The sequence below is a fragment of the Lontra canadensis genome, unplaced genomic scaffold, assembly GCF_010015895.1.
Source record: "Lontra canadensis isolate GAN:19392208 unplaced genomic scaffold, GSC_riverotter_1.0 scaffold99, whole genome shotgun sequence".
NCBI lineage: Eukaryota > Metazoa > Chordata > Mammalia > Carnivora > Mustelidae > Lontra > Lontra canadensis.
This window is the reverse complement of record NW_022631093.1, coordinates 6683294-6701671: the sequence shown is the minus strand read 5'-3', so window position 1 is coordinate 6701671 and position 18378 is coordinate 6683294. Positions and strand designations below refer to the sequence as shown.

General features: G+C 41.8%; 1 protein-coding gene across 6 annotated transcripts in view; it reads left to right on the top strand.

Annotated features, from left to right (window-relative positions):
• The window catches only part of KLHL3 (kelch like family member 3), a 234885-nt gene that overhangs the window by 196885 nt on the left and 19622 nt on the right, over positions 1 to 18378 (top strand). For all 6 annotated transcript variants that reach the window (XM_032837740.1, XM_032837737.1, XM_032837739.1 and 3 more), the window contains 2 exons: positions 2934 to 3050; positions 7262 to 7411. In XM_032837740.1, the coding sequence (XP_032693631.1) occupies positions 2934 to 3050; positions 7262 to 7411 (267 nt within the window). The remainder of the gene's footprint in view (positions 1 to 2933; positions 3051 to 7261; positions 7412 to 18378) is intronic.

Sequence of the window (18378 nt, the reverse complement as noted above, 5' to 3'; positions counted from 1 at the left end):
ACAATAATGATTCACAAACTGCTGCTGTGAGGGTGAGGGATAAAGCTCTAGGGGGGCTGAATAATTAAAAAACAAAACAAAACAAAACCGGACAGTGAGGATTTCCATGACATGTGAATGTTTATGTTTGTGCATATAGAGGTTATTTTTTACAGAACTGAGAGCGAACTGTCCAGGGATAGTGCTCCTTTCTTTCTGTTCCATTCCATTCTTTTCTCTTCCCTTTCTGATTGATTCTTTTCCTATTTTGAGTACACCCAGCCTGACTTAAGTTTATGTTTAGGAAATAGGGCCAAAGCATCATTAACATGTCAATACCTACAAAACTATTTTTAAGGTTAGAAAAATTGTAGAGATTTTTTTCCCAACCCCTGGGAGTTAGCTTTCATTTCAACTTCACACCACATTGTAAATTTTGTTGTCGTATTTTCCTTTCCTTAGAATTTCTTTTCATCTCCTCTCTGATTTTCATTTTGGAAAATTTCAAGCCTACATTAAAGTTTGAAAGCATGCACATTCATATACTCTTAACCTAGATTCACCAGTTAACATTTGCTTCATTTGCCTTATTTCTCTCTCCACGTATTTGAACTGTTATTTTGCTGAACCATTTGACAGTAAATTGGAGACATGATAATACTTCATCCCTAGTATTTGAGTATGTACCTCCTAAGAACAAGGAAATTATTTTTTTAAGCCATAAAACCATTATCATACCAAAGAAATTTAATGCTAATACAAATGATATTAGCTAATACATAGTCAGCATTCAAAATTCCTAATAGTCTCAAAACAGTCCTTTTTGGATGTTTCTTTTAAATCCATGATCCAGTGAAGGATCATACATTGCATTTAGTTCCCATGTCTCTAAATCCCCTTAATCTAGAACTATCTCTCTGTTCTTTTTTTTTTTTTTGGTCTCTTATAATATTAATGGTTCGAAGAATTCAGGCCAGCAGTCTTGCAGAATTGAAGAATGTTCCAAAGATGGAGTTATCTGATTATTTCCTTAGTATAAGATTCAGGTTAAACATTTTAGGAAGAAACTACTTTAGGGGATGCTGTGTCCTTTCCCTTTAAATCAAGATCGGGAAGATTAGTTTGTCCTGTTATTGGTGGTGCTAACTTAGGTCACTTGCTCAAGGTGGTATCTGTCAGATTTCCACATTAGTGGCTGTCCCTGCCCCTGCCACCATGTAGTTAGAAAGTTATCCACGACGTGATACTTTGAAAACTATCCTGTTCCCCAGCCAATTTTCATGCAGTGATTTGAGCATCCCCTGATGAATTTTTCTGAATGAGTTATTATATTGATGGTCGCAAAATGATATTTTTTTGCTGTCATTCCCTCTACCTTTATTGGCTGGTATTTGTCTGTGAAGAAGAGCCCTTTGCACATTTTTAAATGTATTCTCTGGATTCATGGATTCTTTTTTGTTCATTGTGTTATGATCCGTTACTGTGTTTTTCTTTCATTCTGAGAATGTTTCATTTTATTTAATTATTTAAGTAGGTTCCATGTTCAGTGTGGGGCTGGAACTCACAATCTTGCGATCAAGAGTCACATGCTCTACCAACTAAGCCAGCCAGACGCCCCTCTGAGAATGTTTCACACTGAGTTATGAGTTGGGCACCGTGAAACGTACAGATACTATGTGTACAGACTAATCAGTTTCACAAATGCATATGTACGTGTAACTTCCACCTTGTCAAGATCTAGAACATATCCATTCCCCCCAAAAATTTCCTTTCTCACCTCCCCATTCTCCCAACCCATTTCACCAAGAAGCACTAACCTGATTTTGTCATTATTCTCTTTGATGTTTTGTCCCAGATATTGGCAACGTAAGTCCCACTTGTTGGCTCTGTGTGCATCTTAACCTTTGGGTACTTTTTTGGTTTTTGGCACAAGAAGTTGTTTTGTTTTATTCTTTCCACCAGCTGAAAATAGCCCATAGTATGCATAGTAGTTAAATGATTTCTCCACTAGTCAGCGTTAGGTTGTTTCCCTTTCTATTTTTTACAAAAATGCTGCAGCAAACATCCTGGCATGCAAATTCTTTTGTGAGCACCACCTTTGTGAGTATTTTTGTAGGCTAGATCCTAGAAGTGGTATTTCTAGGTCAAAGAATGGGCACATTGACATATTTGATTGATATTGCCAAATTCTTCCCTCCTCTCTTAAAAAGCTGTGTTAATTAAGTTTCCAGAAATAGTGCCGGCTTCCCTGCAGGCTTATCAACATTGAATTTTATCCGTCTGTGTGTATATGGTGGCAGACAGTGGGCTTCTTCTTAAGCATGGTGGAGATCCAAACCCGAGAGCCTACTCTTTGGTTCCAAGCCCGATTTTCATTTGTAGAAAAATGAAATCTCTCCACAAGGGAGAGATTAAGCCAAAGTGAAGTTTTTGACAGAGAAATTCTCTGTCATTTGCTGACATACTCACCATTTCACAGCCAGCTTTTGGGCAGATGATATTCTTACTGTCTTGATTCTGCATTAGCCACACTTGGGACATGAATGAGGAGAGGGATGTGGGGGGTGAGGGATGTGGGGGGCGAGGGGCATGGTAGGCTTGCTCCCAAGGCTTCTGGTCTTCTGCGTAGTCTTTATAAAATTTTGTTCAGAGTCCCTGCTTTGTATTTCTATCTTTAAATAACCATGAGACCTGATATTTATTTTGCTGCGAACCTTGGTGATTCTGTGTTTGGGGGCACAGATTTATTATAACCTGTGTGTGTGTGATATCACTCTGACATCAGGTAGAAGACAAATTCTTTCCATTTTTCGTTTATTGTAAACATTGAACCTTAGGTTAACCACCTTTGTGGATGGTTTGGACATTGACTTCCTCCCCACCCCCCCGGAATGAGGAAATTGTTTAGAAGGTCTTCTCTCTGTTACAGTTACCTGTGTTGGTTTTCTTTGTAGGTATTTGAAGCTGTGATTTCATGGATCAATTATGAGAAAGAAACCCGTTTAGAGCACATGGCAAAACTGATGGAACATGTCCGTCTTCCCCTCTTACCAAGGGATTACCTGGTCCAGGTGAGTGGTATGTGAAGAACCAAGGGCTTTCCTGCTTCCCCTGCTTCTCGGAATAGCAGAGGGCAGCCTGGTTGTACGGGGCAGTTGAGTTTTATGGGTCTTTTGTACAGGTTGAGAGCACCAACCCACTGGCCTAAGGGGAATCATGGTAGTCTAAGGGTCTTTTTTTTTTTTTTAATTTTTATTAATGAAGTATAATTGACATGCAACGTTCTATCAGATGGTAGAGTGAGGTTTAAGAGTGTAGGTTTGAGAATAAGCCACTTAGGGTTTAGTTCCTGCTCCACTACTTGTTAGCTTTGAGTTTTTATTTAACTCTTCAAGCCTTAGTTTCTTCTTTGATAGAAGGGATATTACACGAGAACCCTGCAGTACTGTTGTGAGGACCAGAGGAGTTGTAAATATGCAAGTGAGATGTTTAGCATGGAGCTGGGCATAAGAAATGTTCTCTGGAAGTCAGCCACTTTTACTGTAGGGGACCTAAGCAAGAAGGGTCATTTCCATGTTGCTGTGTTCTCTTTACCTTCACAGTAGGCATCTGGGAGCCCAGTTCAGGACTGCAAAAACCAGCTCCTCACAGGTGCCTGGGATACATATTGCTTCTACTTCCTCTGAGGAGGAAAGACAAATGAAGAATTATGGGGGGACCCCTGCAGTGTCACATATTTAATCCTTGTAATAACCCTGTGAGGCAAAGTTAAATAACCCTCTTTTTATAGGTCTGGGCCTTGAGGTTTATGGAGGCCGAGAATTATTTGGCAGAAGAAGGCAGGGTCAGGATTCAAATCCACATCTGCTGACCCAGAAGCCCCTGCCTTTCACCAGGAGGGCTGTCACATTTAATACTCTCTGTTCTTTTGATCTATTGGCTTTAGATAATCTTGTAAGTGGGCAGAGGGTGAAACTTAAATATATGAACAAAACAGAACACCAAGGCAGTAGACCAACCCTCATCTGTTTCCAGGAAGTTTCTGGAAGGAATGGAAGGTGTGAAGCAAGGATACGATAGATCTAATTTAGCAACCCAGTGGCCTAGCTCTGTCACTTCTCGGGCATCTAACACTGGGCAAGCGCTCAACCTTTCTCATTCTCAGTCTTCTCATCTGGTAAAAATAGCACCTGCCCTTATAGGATTGTTTGGGGGATAGAATGAGATAATCCACATAAAGACTGCAACACTGTGAGTGAATGCTAGCTGATAGGTTTACCAACGTGATGACCAAAGATGCTATTGGGAATAGCGGGAGAGTAGGGTATCCTCACAAATGCTTGTAAAATCATCATCTTGGGATGCTGTTGACCTAATGGGTCAACATTATTAATTATTAATTATTAATGTTGGTCTAATGGGTCAGTGAGATGTCCTCTGAATCTCTGAACCTCTGTCCTATTCCAGGTGCTGAGGTATACACTAGCCCCAGTCCTTCTATGGGCCCCATGTTTTACACTTTGGATGGTACCACTGCCCCCTGGTGGCAGCATCTCCTTCCTGTAGGAAAGGTTCCCTAAGCAGAGGGACTGAACTGGCCTGAGCTCCCAGGGTCAGAATCAAACTTCCTGTCTTGTGAGAAACTGACCAAAGGCAGAGGTAGACGTCTGGCCTCCAGCACAGCATCAGTTCCACAGGAAGGGTTATCTGTGGACCTGAGTTCCAGGGAAAAGTGAAGAGACATTAGAAACCCTTGGTCATGACCTCCGTCTGTCCACCACTGAAACTTAAAGATACTAGAAAATAGTTCTTAGGTTATGATGGCAAAGTAGGGTTTAGATCTGGAGAAGAAGGGGGTCGGAAGCAATGGGCATGAGCACTGTTGTGTGGGACCCTTCCCCCACCCCCACCTTTCCAAAGCACTCTTTTTAGAACACCTCTGGAAAAGGATGTTTCATTAACACTCATTTGACCTTGAAACTTCAGGCCAGTATAACCTGCTGCAGGTGGTCAATCTTGGTGGGGGAGGACACAGGGAGAGCCCTGGGCAGACCTGCACCAACACTGATTTTTGGGGAAGGTGTTTTTGTTTGTTTGTTTGTTTGTTTTTATCCACTAACACTTATTAGGATTTACTAAATATTTTGAAATATTTAGATATGTAGAAGTGTGTAACATGTTACATCTAAAAACTTTTTAAAATTGTGATATATGTATATATATACATACATATATATGTATGTATATATAATATATATGTATATATAAAAATATATATATTATATATTTATATATATACATATATATATGCTTCATCATTTTGACTATTTTAAAGTGTAAATTCAATGTACTAATTGTATTTGTCATGCTGTACACCATCATTATATCCATTCTTAAAACTTTCTTGTCACCCCAGATTGAAACTCTGTGTGGTGAAGCATTAACTTTTTGGAGAATCTTTTTATTCAAGCTGAATACATTCTTTGGGAGAAGTAGCTGTTTATGCATTTCTTTTTTTTTTTTTTTAAAGATTTTATTTATTTATTTGACAGACAGAGATCATAAGCAGGCAGAGAGAGAGGGGAAGCAGGCTCCCTGCTGAGCAGAGAGCCCAATGTGGGGCTCGATCCCAGGACCCTGAGATCATGACCTGAGCCCAGGGCAGAGGCTTAACCCACTGAGCCACCCAGGCGCCCCACTGTTTATGCATTTCACTTTCTATCCAAGCTTTGGAAGGTATCTTCTCTTGGAGGCACGTGGGTGGCTCAGTCAGTTGAGTTTCCGACTCTTGGTTTCTGCTCAGGTCATGATCTCAGGGTTGTGGGACTGAGCCCTGTGTTAGGCTCCACACTGAGTGGGGAGTCTGCTTGTCTCTCTCCCACCTTCTCTGCTCTTCCACTTGTTCATGCTCTCTCTCTTTTTCTCTCTCCCTTTCTCTCGAATAAATAAAATCTTAAAAAGAAAAGAGATACTCTCTCACCCTTTTAAATTTGTTTTAACTGACCCTAAAAGCTTATAATTTGTCTCAATCTGGGTCAATCCCTCAGTGGGGGTAGGGTGAGTGGGGAAAAATTCCCCCAAATGGAGTGTTCCTGAGGATCACTTCTGGCAAAAGAGGTGCCCAGTGCTGACAGAGGCTAAATCATGCCAGTCCTTCTTTTCCTGCCAGCTCCAGTACTGCCCGGCAGGTGATGGCCTGGCCATATTTCGGTTCCTAGTTACCAGTGAGCTAGTCACGCTTTGTGCGCGACTAGCTTGAGGGCTAAGGTGATTGAGGTGGGGAGGCCCCTCTCCTCCTCTGACTGGACTTGAGTGCCTCAAAGTCAGAACCCTTGTCTTGTTTATCCATTTTTTTGCCCCAGAGTGTAGCACTGGGCTGTCCAACCAGGAGACATTCCATCTTTGTTAGCTCTTGAATGAAATTGATCTCTCCTGTTAGCTCATAAATGCTCCAGAAAAGAAACTGTGAGGTGACCTCCAAAGACCAAACTACCCCTTACAGATACACCACATGACAATCTGACCTAGGCCAAAGGACAGAGGTTTGAGTGTCAGAGCACCAGCATCGGTTCACCCTTGGTCTTGGTCATGAGATATTTTGGCTTATACTGCTGAGCATCTGCTTAGGCCAACAGCTCTGTGGTATGTGAAGAAGCCATAGTTCCAGCGTAGATAGGGTCCAAGATGCAGTCAGTAGATGGGACTTCTGTGCAGGACATTCTTTCTGCTCTGGTATCACCACTCTGTTATAGAGCACCTCGTTGGCCAGTTTTGTCCCTGAGGCTTCACTGTAAGAAAATGGGTATGAACTGTTCTTCTTGACTCTCACCTTGACTCCATGCCTCCAAAGGTTGGTTGAGGGATCCTGCCCTCTTCCTCTTTCCCTCCTCTCCTCTCAGATGTCTGACCGTTTGCCCTAAACATTGTAAAGCACTTAAACCAGGAAGAATGTGGGATGAAGCCTTCAGGACAGCTAATTGTCTCTGTTTTGCATAATTCCATCTAAGTCTATAAACTAACATACCAGACAGACCTAGCCAGTGAGGTTATATCCCTGTCTGTTTGATGCCAGAACTTAACCACTTACTCCACTGTGCTCTTGAAATACAGGAGGTAGGCACTCAGTTGTAGGTCTTTGATCTTCCTTCTGGGGTCTGAGATGAGGTGGTAGGGGGATAAAAGAGCGTGGGAATACAGGAATGACTCACCCAGGGGAGAAGGGTCAGATTGGGGAATGAGGCTGGGCTCTGCTTCTGGCTTACCTGTGGGTTGTTACCTCCAGACGGTTGAAGAAGAAGCTTTGATAAAGAATAACAACACCTGTAAGGACTTCCTCATTGAGGCCATGAAATACCATCTGCTCCCTCAGGATCAGAGGCTCTTGATTAAGAACCCAAGGACTAAGCCGAGGACTCCAGTCAGCCTTCCCAAGGTAAGCCCCAGCTCAGCCAGTGCCAGTTGCTGGGACTGTGTTCTGGGCAAGTGGCCTTCTGCTCCTGCCTCCAAGTCTTTCCTCATCCATGGCTGCCCTGCTTCTTGGTTGCACTTATGACTTAAGAGATAGAGTCTGCTGGTTCCTTTTGAATCTGCTGGTACCTCTCTTTTCCATGGTCTTCCTTTCCTAAGAATTTCCAGGTAACCTCCAGAGTCACCAGGGAGTTTTGAGAATAACTTAGAGCTCTTTCCTCTCACCTCTTTCTTTGATCTAGGTTCTGTTTCTTTTGGAAGCAGAGTTGTGGCTGGGTGGCTCCTAGTGATGGTCCTACCAGTCCTCTTTCTGGGCCGTTATTTGCATCAGAGTAGTTCTAGTCTGGTTTTTTTCTTTCACTGCTGAGTCCTGAACACTTAGGGCCGACAGATGTGTACTGGCTGCTTCCGTTCCTTGCAAGGCCCTTCCCCTCTCTGGTTCTCCTGTCCTTCATCTGCAGCACGAAAGCCCCTGCACTAGCTGGTTTCTAAAGCCTTCCAAGTTTGGCATTCCAGTAGGCTGTCTAGGAGCCTAACGTCCTGACCTCTCAGGACAGGTCCCAGCCACCCCAGGAGGAAAAGGGAGCAGATGGGAGTGAGTTGTGCCGGCTCATCGGCTCATTGACTGCACAGCAGGCAGCCCCAGGGAAATGTTTAGACCTTTGCTTTGTCCTCTTCCTCCTTTGTGGCTGGCTGCGTACTCCTTGCAGGCCGCTTCCAGAAAGGTTTTCAAAGTGCTAGAGGAGCATGTTGTCCAAGACCAGATGTTTGGATTCTCGGAGATCTGTCATTCCTCTCTCCACTCTGCTCTGTGACTCTGGGTCATGGAGAATTTAGTGAGTGCGATGGGAACAAAGGTTATATATATATCCCAGTTAAGAAGGAGGGCTGTCCACCTTTCCTGAGGGCTGTTTCTGTGTCAGGCAGTAAGCTGAGGGTCTCACACGTGTATCTTTTGTAATCCTCCCAACAGCCCTGCCTGGGGGAGGCAGGGATCCTAGCTCTACACAGAGGAAACTGGAGGTCAGAGAGATGATGAGGTGACTTGCCCCAGATCCACACAGCCACTGTAGTAGAACCTGGGTTTGAACTGGGTCTTTTACCCCCTCCAAACCTGTTCTGTGAACCCATACCATCCTGCACCTGGTTTCATCTTTGTAAACCTGAGCCTACATACATACCTACCTATCTGCTTCCCGCTGCCTCATGCAGGTCAGAAGGGGAAGACGCAGGGCAAGGGCCTGGGTCCTGCCGTCCATTTGCCTTATTGCATGTTGACACTTTGGTTTTATTTTACTGAAGTATTGCATTGAAACTACTCCATATTTTCAAATGAAAATAACTTCAATTATAGAAATATATGCTCATTGTAGACTATTAAAAAGGTACTGCATTTTTGAGGTACAGTAAAAATCACCTGTAACTTGTCCACCCAGGGGCAATCACTGCTGTTCCCTTAGTGAGTTTTCTTCCAGACGTATCTCTGTGAGCCTATTCATAAATGGATAGAAATGTACCCTTTTAGGTAAATGGAATCTTGCTCCATAAATTGAAGTCATTGTTTATCACCTACTCAACAGACTGCTTTCATTGTTATCAGTATGAGTGAAATCAGCATTTAAATTATAATAGGTACATGATATTTAATTATATTTATGTGCCATAATTTATTTAACTGCCCTCTGTGGATGGGCCTTCTAAAAATCTCCACTTTTTTATCTTATAAACATTTCTTTGTCAAATATCCCTTAAAAGATGGCATCTTGTTTTAGTTTACATTTCTTTCATTGTGAGTGAGACTGATCTAGGCTTCCTATGATTATGGTCCCTGTATTTCTCTTTGGGGGAATTTTCATGATGTCCTTTGCTTGTTTTTATATTGGACTATATATTTTTTATGAATGGTCTTTAAGGGCTCTTTTTATTTTGAAGAGGTAGGGCCTTTGGTATGTATTTCCAGTATTTTTTTCTTAGTTTGTATTTTGCCTCTAAACTTACTTAAAACATTTTTTTTGAATTCCCAAAAACAATTTTAAGTAGTCAAATTGGTCTTTTTCTTTAGAGCTTAGGTTTTACAGTCTGCTTAGAAATGTTTTCTCTGCTCTGAGATTTAAAAAAAAAAAAAAGACTCCCATGTTTTCTACAAGTACTTTAATGATTTCTGTTTTACATTCAAATCTTTGATGCACTTAGAATTTATTTTAGTGTAAGGAGTGAGGGCAAGAATCCAGCTTTATTTGTATGACAAATGATGAGCCATTTGCCCCAAAGTTATTTTATTGAGTAATCTCCCTCCCCCGCCCCCATTAGTCTGAATACACCTTTATTAGGACCTAAATTTCCACGAGCTTGAATATTGGCATCTTGAGAATACTGATTCTGAGGTTCAGTGTTATTCTTTGTGGAGGAGGCTGCTTCTGTGCCAGGTTCTTGGCTGGCATTGTTGCCTGTCTTTGTGACATTTTTCTTTGGAAAAGGAGGTTCTTCTCTTCTATCAGGTTACTGACATCTTTTCCTGGGGAGTGGGTTCTGAAGCTAAGGAAATGGTGCAGAGCTGGCCCGGTTTCTCTGTGTGGAGACCATACCTAGTGACCTTTCCTTTTCTAGATTCCACATCTAGCTTTTACCACACGTAATTATAAGAAGACCGTTTTAAAAACCAAAGCCAAGTTTGTGCCTGAGTCCCCACTCAGCCTACTGAGACCACCCCTCCCTTTCCAGGTCATGAATTTGTGGTCGCGAAACACCCATCCCTCTTTCAGGAGGCCACAGTTGTCCCTCTGTCATCTCTACTCCTTAGGAACCACTCTTTTCAGAATGAAAGTGTTTAGGTTCTAGGACACATAGACATCTGCAGGCAACCAGAACCAAGACTTCTTGTGAATGAATCTGTTGAAGGGATTTTAAAAAAAGACATCACTGCTCTTTGCTTCATTGTCCCCCCAACTTTAATCCTTGAATGGTTTAGGGTTATGCTGTCCAACCTCCTTCTCAAACTCTACTCTGTCACCATTGTTGGGGCACTTAAATTATGAGGGGATCCCCAATGTGGGTTTGAGGAGTGGGGTATGCTGAGGGAAACTATCACTTTGAGTATTATCAGGTGGTACATTATCTCATTAAATCATTATAATATTAGGACATTACTCTTCATATCCCTACTTTACTAAATTTACTCAGACAGGTTAAGTGACCTGCCCAGTTACATAGCTAAGTAAGTGCAGAGCTGGGGTTTAAGCCAAGATCTGTTCCACTCCAAAGTCTGTGCTTTTTCTCTTATACCAGATTGCATCCCAGGGACAGGTTTTCAGGTTTTGGTGGCAGATGAAAAAGATCCTTTTTTTAAATTTTTTTTTAATATCAAAATCTCCTTTAACTGAACCCTGTAACATCCCATTCATCTCATGAGGAGATGCATTTCTAATACATTTACTACCTTTTATTTTCAAAGTAACACTTTATATTTTTAGAGCAGTTTTAGGTTCATACCAAAAATTGAGGGCCAGGTCGAGAGATTTTCCATATACCTTCTGCCCCTACACATGCACAGTTTTCCCCATTATCAATATCCCAGATTATTTTCTTGTAATTTCAGTTTTATTAAGGTATAATTTATACGCAATAAAATTCACTCTTTTTAGGGATACAATATGATGAATTTTGGCAAATGTATATCATTATTTAATTATCATCCTAATCAAAATACAGAATATTTTAAGTACTGCACAAAAAATTCCCTTGTGCTGCTCTATAGTCAAGCCCCTTCTTCTACCCCTAAGCCTTGGCAACTACTGATCTGATTTCTGTCCTTACAGCTTTGTCTTTGCTAGGTTGTTATAGAAATGAAATCATGCCATATGTAGCCTTTTGAGCTTGCCTTCTTTCTTTTAGCATAATGCTGTTGAGATTCATCTGTGTTGTTGCATGTATAAAGAGTTCACTCCTTTCCATTGCTGAGTAATATTCCATTGTATGGACGTACCATAATTTGTTTATCCATTTCACCCGTTGATGGACATTTGGGTGTCCATTTTTGGCTATTAAAAATAAAGCTGTTTGAACATTCACTTACAGATCCCTGTGTGGACTTATGTTTAAATTTCTCTTGGGTAAATACCTAGGAATAGGATTGCTGGGTTGTATGGTAAGTATATGTTTAACTTTATAAGAAATTGCTGAACTGTTTTTCGAGACAGCTGTACCTTTATGTATTCCCATTAGTAATGTATAAAAGTTCCAGTTACTCCACAGCCTTACCACTACTTGTATTACCTATTTTTAAAAAATTTTGCCACTGTAGTAGGGATGGGTGGTATCTCAGTGTGATTTTAATTTACATTTCTCTAATAACTAATGATGTTGGACATCTTTTCATGTGCTTATTTACTGTCTCTGTATCTTCTCTGGTGAAGTCTGTTCAAATTTTCTTCCCTTTAAAAAAATTGGGTTATTTTATTCTTACTGATTTCTAAGAGTCCTTTGTATATTGTGGATGTAAGTCTGTTAGCAAAATTGTATTTTGCGAATATTTTTTCCCAACCTGTATCTTGTCTTTTTATTTTCTTAAAAGTATCTTTGGGAGAGCAGAAGTTTTAAATTTTGTCAAATTTTTTTCTGTTATGATTGATATATTTTGTATTTTATCTAAAGAAAATCTTGGCATAATGTAAGATCACCAAGGTTTTTCTACTATATTTATTAAAGTTTTAGGTTTTACATTTGGGTCTATGATCTATTTTGAGATTTCTTTGTAATATGGTGTGTGATGTAAGGGTCAAGGTTTTGTATTTGAATGTCCAGTTTTTTCCACAGCATTTACTAGAAAGATTCTCCTTTCTCCATTGAGTGGATTTGGTATCTTTGTTGTAAATAATCGACTGCATATGTGTTGGTCTGTATCTGGATACTCTTCTGTTCCTTTTATCTCTTTGCCTGTCTTTATATCAATACCATGTTGCTTTGATTACCAGCTTTATAGTAAGTCTTGAAATCAGGTAGTATGAGCCCTCCAGTTTTATTCTTCAGAGTTGTTTTTCCTATTCTAGGTACTTTGCATGTTCATTTATCTTTTAGAATCAACTTGCCTATTTCTATAAAAAAGGCTTGGATAGGGATTGTGTTAAATTTTTAGGATCAATTAGGGGGGAATTCACATATTAACAATACAGTAGTCCCCTCTTGTCCTGGGAGGATATATTCCAAGACACCCAGTGGACGGCTGAAACCATGGATAGTACTGAACCCTATACATATTATTTTCTTCCTATACATGAATACTTCAGATGAACTTTATTTATTGAGCACAGTAAGAGATTAGTAGCAATAATTAGGGATAAAATAGAGCAATCATAACAATATACTGTAATGAAAGTTACATATATACATGGTTTCTTTCTCTGAAAATATCTTATTGTACTGACTCACCCTTTTTCTTGTGATGATGAGAGATGATAAAATACCTATTAGGTGAGATGAAGTGAGGTGAATGACATAGGCTGCTATTGATCTTCTGACCATGTGTCTGAAGGAGGATCATCTGCTTCTGGATCAAGGTTGTTCATGGGTAACTGAAATGGTACAAAACAAAGCCATGGATAAGTTGGGGGGATCTGCTGTATGAATCTTCTGATCTGCAATCACAGTGTATGGCCCTATTTATTTTTGTCTTCTTTAATTTCTCTTGGCAACGTTTTTAGTTCTCAGTGCATGGATCTTGCAGGTCTTTTGTTAGATTTATTCCTAAATAAATACATAGTATTTCACAGTTTTTGAGGCTCTTATAAAAGTTTTCTTTCAAAGTCCAGTTTCTAATAGCTTAGTGTTACTATGTAGAAATACAGTTGATGAGAAAGACATTTAATGGAGGGGAGGTCAGGTTGGTGATGGCTTCGTTGTTTTCTGAAAAGCAGGGGCAGTAGTTCCAGAAGGTGACCATATGCCCTGGGCTGACACTTCAGGGAGGTATTCAGGGTTCTCTTCTAGGGTGTTACCTCCTTCACTAAACTATACGTTCCGTGCTGGCAGGTGTTACTCATCTCTGTCCTTGGTACATAGCCTGGAGTCTGGCACAGGGTGGGCATTAGTTAAAGTTTTCATAAATGAAAGGGATTTATATACATATGTATATATCCTTCATGCATGACAACTTTTTAAAAAAAGATTTTATTTTGAAGTAAACTCTACACCCAATGTGGAGCTCAGACTTACAACCCTGAGATTAAAAGTTGCATGCCCTACCAGCTGATCTAGCCAGGAGCCCTGAAAAGGATATTTTTAAATTTTTATTTATTTTTTTCTTTTTATTTTAAGATTTTGTTTATTTATTTGAGAGAGAGAGAGAGAGAGAGAGAGAGAATGACTGGGGGAGTGGCAGAGGGAGAGGGAAAGAATCTCAAGCAGACTCCACACTGAGTAGAGAGCCCAACTCAGGGCTTGATCCCATGACCCTGAGATCATGACCTGAGACCAAACCAAGAGTTAGATGTTTAACCAACTGAGCCACCAGGTGCCCCAAGAGATGTAATTCTAAAGAAGAAATAACCTTATAGAGATTTATTACCGACCTTTTCTATCACCCCTAGTTGTTTTCTAATCCTGTCAGTATTCATACTTTTTTTTCATGGATGTAGCGAGGATTTATCCCCTACTTCATATTCTCCTTTGATCACTAATGTAGATTGACCCTAGGACATTTGGCTCAGCCCACAGGTCCACTATCAAATGAATCTGGTTTTTGTTCCTGGGGAGTTAGGTGGTGAAGAATTTAGATGAAAAAAAAAATAACACCCTCAGTAAATTAATAAACCATCATGTATGCATTAACTTATTAATTAATTAATTTTTTAACTTATTAATTTATTAATTCACTCTTTCACCATACTTCCATTGAGAAGTCACTGATTGCCAGGCGCTGGGTTTGGTGCTAGAGCCACAGAACCTCATGAGAACTGGTCCCTTCCCCACAGTGCTCCAGACTTGGGAAGGGAGACAGACGTCAGAGGACAATTAGAGTGGACCATGTAAGTGCCACAGTGGAGGTACAGGCAGGACGCTCAGGGAGCGTGGAGAGGGGTAAGGGCTTAGAGAAAGCTTTCTGCCGGAGCTGATGCCTGAGCAATCTCCCAGGTCAAAGGGATGTCTCTGAGAGTGAACATCCAGAAACTGGTTTACATGACTGCAGGAGAGGAGGGCTCGCTTACCACCTTGGGTGACCACTTATAGAGTAAGTTGTACTTGATACTCTGTTCCTTCCTTGGGTTACTGTCCTTATCACCCAAGGATAATTTTAGGATCATTTAAATAGGATTTCCTTACGTTTTAGACAAAGCACTTTATATACATTATTTTATCCTCATAAAAGTTCTAATGTTGGAAGAAACTCCATGTTGGAGATTCAGTGGGATGGAATAACTTGCCCAGGGCTCCACAACTAAGTGGCCCTGTGAGGACGCGGATCCAGGTCTGCAAAGCCTGTACTTTTTGACCACTACACAATACTAACTCCACAATGGTGATAACAGCAGATAATAATGATAATCTCCCAAATGTGAGCCCTCAGAATGTGTCAATCCCTGGGCTAAGTGATGTCCATTTATTATCTCAGGATTTACATAAATATAATTATCCCCATTCTGCACATGTGGAAATTGGATCTTGGGTTATGTCACCTACTCATTATGTATTAGTTATGTATATCTGCATTACAAATTACCCTAACTTTTGTGGTTTAACACATTTAGTGTTTATTATCTCACAGTTTCCATGGGCAGGAGTCCCATATTGGCTCTGTTGGGTCATCCTGGCTCAGGGCCTCTTGTGAAGTTGGAGTTGAGCTCTTAGCTAGGACTGTGGTCATCTCAAGGCTTGTTTGGAGTTGTGAGATGGGGGGACCTGATTTTGAGTTCACTGTTGGAGTTACTTGTAGGCCTCCTTTCCTTACCCTCTGGGCCTCTCCATAAGCTGCCTGAGTGTGCTCAGAACATGGAAACTGGTTTCCCTCAGGGTGAGAGATTCTACAGGAGGCCAGGCAGAGAGCCTGCCCAAGACAGAATCTGTAGTCTTTTAAGACCTGTTCTCCAAGTGATGGCACATTGTATCTGCTATATTTTGCTTGCTGGGTGCAAGTCCATAAGTCCAGCCCACCCTCAAGGGAAGGGAGGAGTAAGCTCCATGTCCCAAGTGGAGGGGTGTCAGATAATTTGTTACATATCTTCGAAGCACAGCTAGTAAATAGCTGAGCTGACATTAGAGCCCAGAAGGACTGACTCCAGACACTGTAGGTTGAGCTTTTCTATTATAGTGCCTTCATATTTCACAAAAGCATTTTTGCTGGGTACTGTGTGGAAAGAAACTCGATTCCTGCCCTCTGGGGACTTTTAAGAAGTCCCGTGAGAAAGTAAAGTAGAAATATGGGGGGGTGGGGCACCTGGGCGGCTTCGTTGATTATGAGTCTGACTTTTGATCTCAGGTCAAGTCTTGATCTCAGGGCATGAGTTCAAGTCCCATGAATTCAAGCTCCATGCTGGGTGTGGAGCTTACTTTAAAAAATATATAAATATAAATATAAATATGTATATCTCCAAATAAGTAGAGGAAGAAAAGTAGGGAGATAATTGGACTAGTTGAAGGAACAGCCACAGGAATTGGAAGGGCAGGCTAGTATTTTGGGCTTTCATGAATTTAATCCAGATAGGTTTTCTGACAGAGCACACTTTGAGAAACACAGCAGTGGCGAGAGATTTGAACTGTCTTCAGCAATTCTCAGCAGCGAACCTGTTCGCCAGCCAAGCCCACTCCCTGAAAGAAATAGGACTCTGCCTGGAGATAGCTGTAGGGGCTAATGAGAGTGTTTTTTCCTGAGCCATATATGCACAGATCATACTGACACATTCAAGCCGGAACAGCTAATAGCATCATCTGGGCTCCCACACATTCACCACCCAGCACTTCCCTGAGTCTAGGTTGCCATGGACAACCAGAGGCTGTCTCCCAGTCTCTCAAAACACTCCTACGTTACCCTCTTCCACAGATGGCAGCAGAGAAATGAGGTCCCAGCAAGATGCAAATGAACCTTTGGAGATGTACTGAGCCTGGCACTTTTCACTGTCATTTCGGTTCAAGTGACATCTTTATTCAACTCTTTAAAAATGACACTGAAAAGCGATTTGGGCCAGAGGTAGGCGACTTCCTCCTGAGCTGGGCTGTCCTTCTTTCAATAGATGGCATTGGAAACAAGGCTCCTGGCAGGCTGGGTAGGGTGACTTCTTAGTTGGGCCAGGCCCCTGGGTGGGCACTGCTCCTCTTCCATTGTGATCCTTCAGATGGATCCAGAGCACACCAGGAAAACACCCTGGGGTCCTGAAAAAGCCCCATGATCACCTTGGAATTAGTGGTACTCAGTCGGCTGGTTACAGGTCATAAGTGTCTTTTTCTACCACTTATGGGGAGTCTGTATTTTAACAACTGCTTTAAACAATAGTCATGATGCTGGTGTCGACTGAATAAAGAAGCTAATATTTAGTGTGAGCTCTGTGCTACGTGCTTGGTGTCCTTGAAGACTCCTGACACCCGTGAGAGAAACATGCTGTTATCCTGATAATACAGGTAATGAAAGTGGGTTTGGCAAGATTAAATGTCTTGGCCACAGTCATACAGCTGTGTGGTGACTGGGCTGATAGCTGAGCCCAGATGTGTCTGACTCCCAAGTCCATATTCCCACTCCTTCCTTCCCTGGGTCTGGCTCTCACATTGCTGCTTCTCCACCTCCCACTGTCTCTGCACTTTGGCTGTCAGTTCTTGCCTCGAGCACCTGTTGCTCAGGAACCTGCTGGGACAAGTCTTCTGCCTCGACCTCGACATGCTCCTTCGGATGAATTGGTGTTAGCCCTGCGGCCCCACGCACCAGGGTAAGAGAGACTCTCGCTTCCTGCCCTGGCCCGAGGGACCGACTGGCTGGGCCTGCCTTCTGCCCAGCTCACCGGTCATGGAAGAGAGTTTGGACACACCCTCCACTCTTGCCTGATGAAAAAAGTTTACAGAGCCCAGGTCATTCCTCTCACCATAGTGAAGAGTCTAATGACTCAGAAGTTAGGGTCATGACTGACAGGTGAGCCAGAAAGCTCTGCTCTGTTCCCCTATTGCATCTGTCCCTGACTGGTCTCGGGTACCAGGGACCTCATGGCTCTCACACAGAGTGGTCATCGTACTGTGACTCACATGCCTTCGCTTTCCTAGGCGCAGTGCTGGAGTCTAAATCCTCCATGGAGGGAGATAGACATATATTTATTTTAAAACCACCTTGTTAGGCTGGGAGTGAAATTTCCTTCCTAAGGAATCTGGTAGTCTTTCCATGGTCTCACTAAAGCTCCCTACAATAAATGGCCATTTGACTTTCCAAAATGAGAGTGTTTCCCTTGGGGCTTGTCCAACAGCCTTGCCACCCATAGTTGAGTCTGGCTCACCTGTGATCTGTCAACCGGAGTTCTCCATCCACCAGAGCTTCTGCAGCTTTCAACACCGTAGCTCTTGAGACTTGGGGTTAGGACCCTGTGGTGTGCTGCCAGACTGCCAAGTACACTGCAGTTCTTGAACAGGAGTAAATTATGTTTGGTGTAACATAACTGTTAGCCCAGAACCAGTTCTTCATTGTGATGCCAGTATGACACCTGGTAGTTCTTACTCAGAGTTACCTTAAGAGACACCTGTTAAAAGTAGCAATCATTAAACTGATTGGATTCAGTAGTTTCCATTATTGACATTATAAGTTTTTAGTAAATTGGGACTTAAGGGTGTGGGGGAAAGAAAGAAATATGCCTGTGAAACATCCTGGGCCCAAGTTTTTCTGGAAATGTAAAATGAGGGCTTGCAGGAGAGAATGTGTCTAAGTGTCTTCATGCCCTGACATCTTATGGTTTTCCGAAGTAGCTAGAGGTT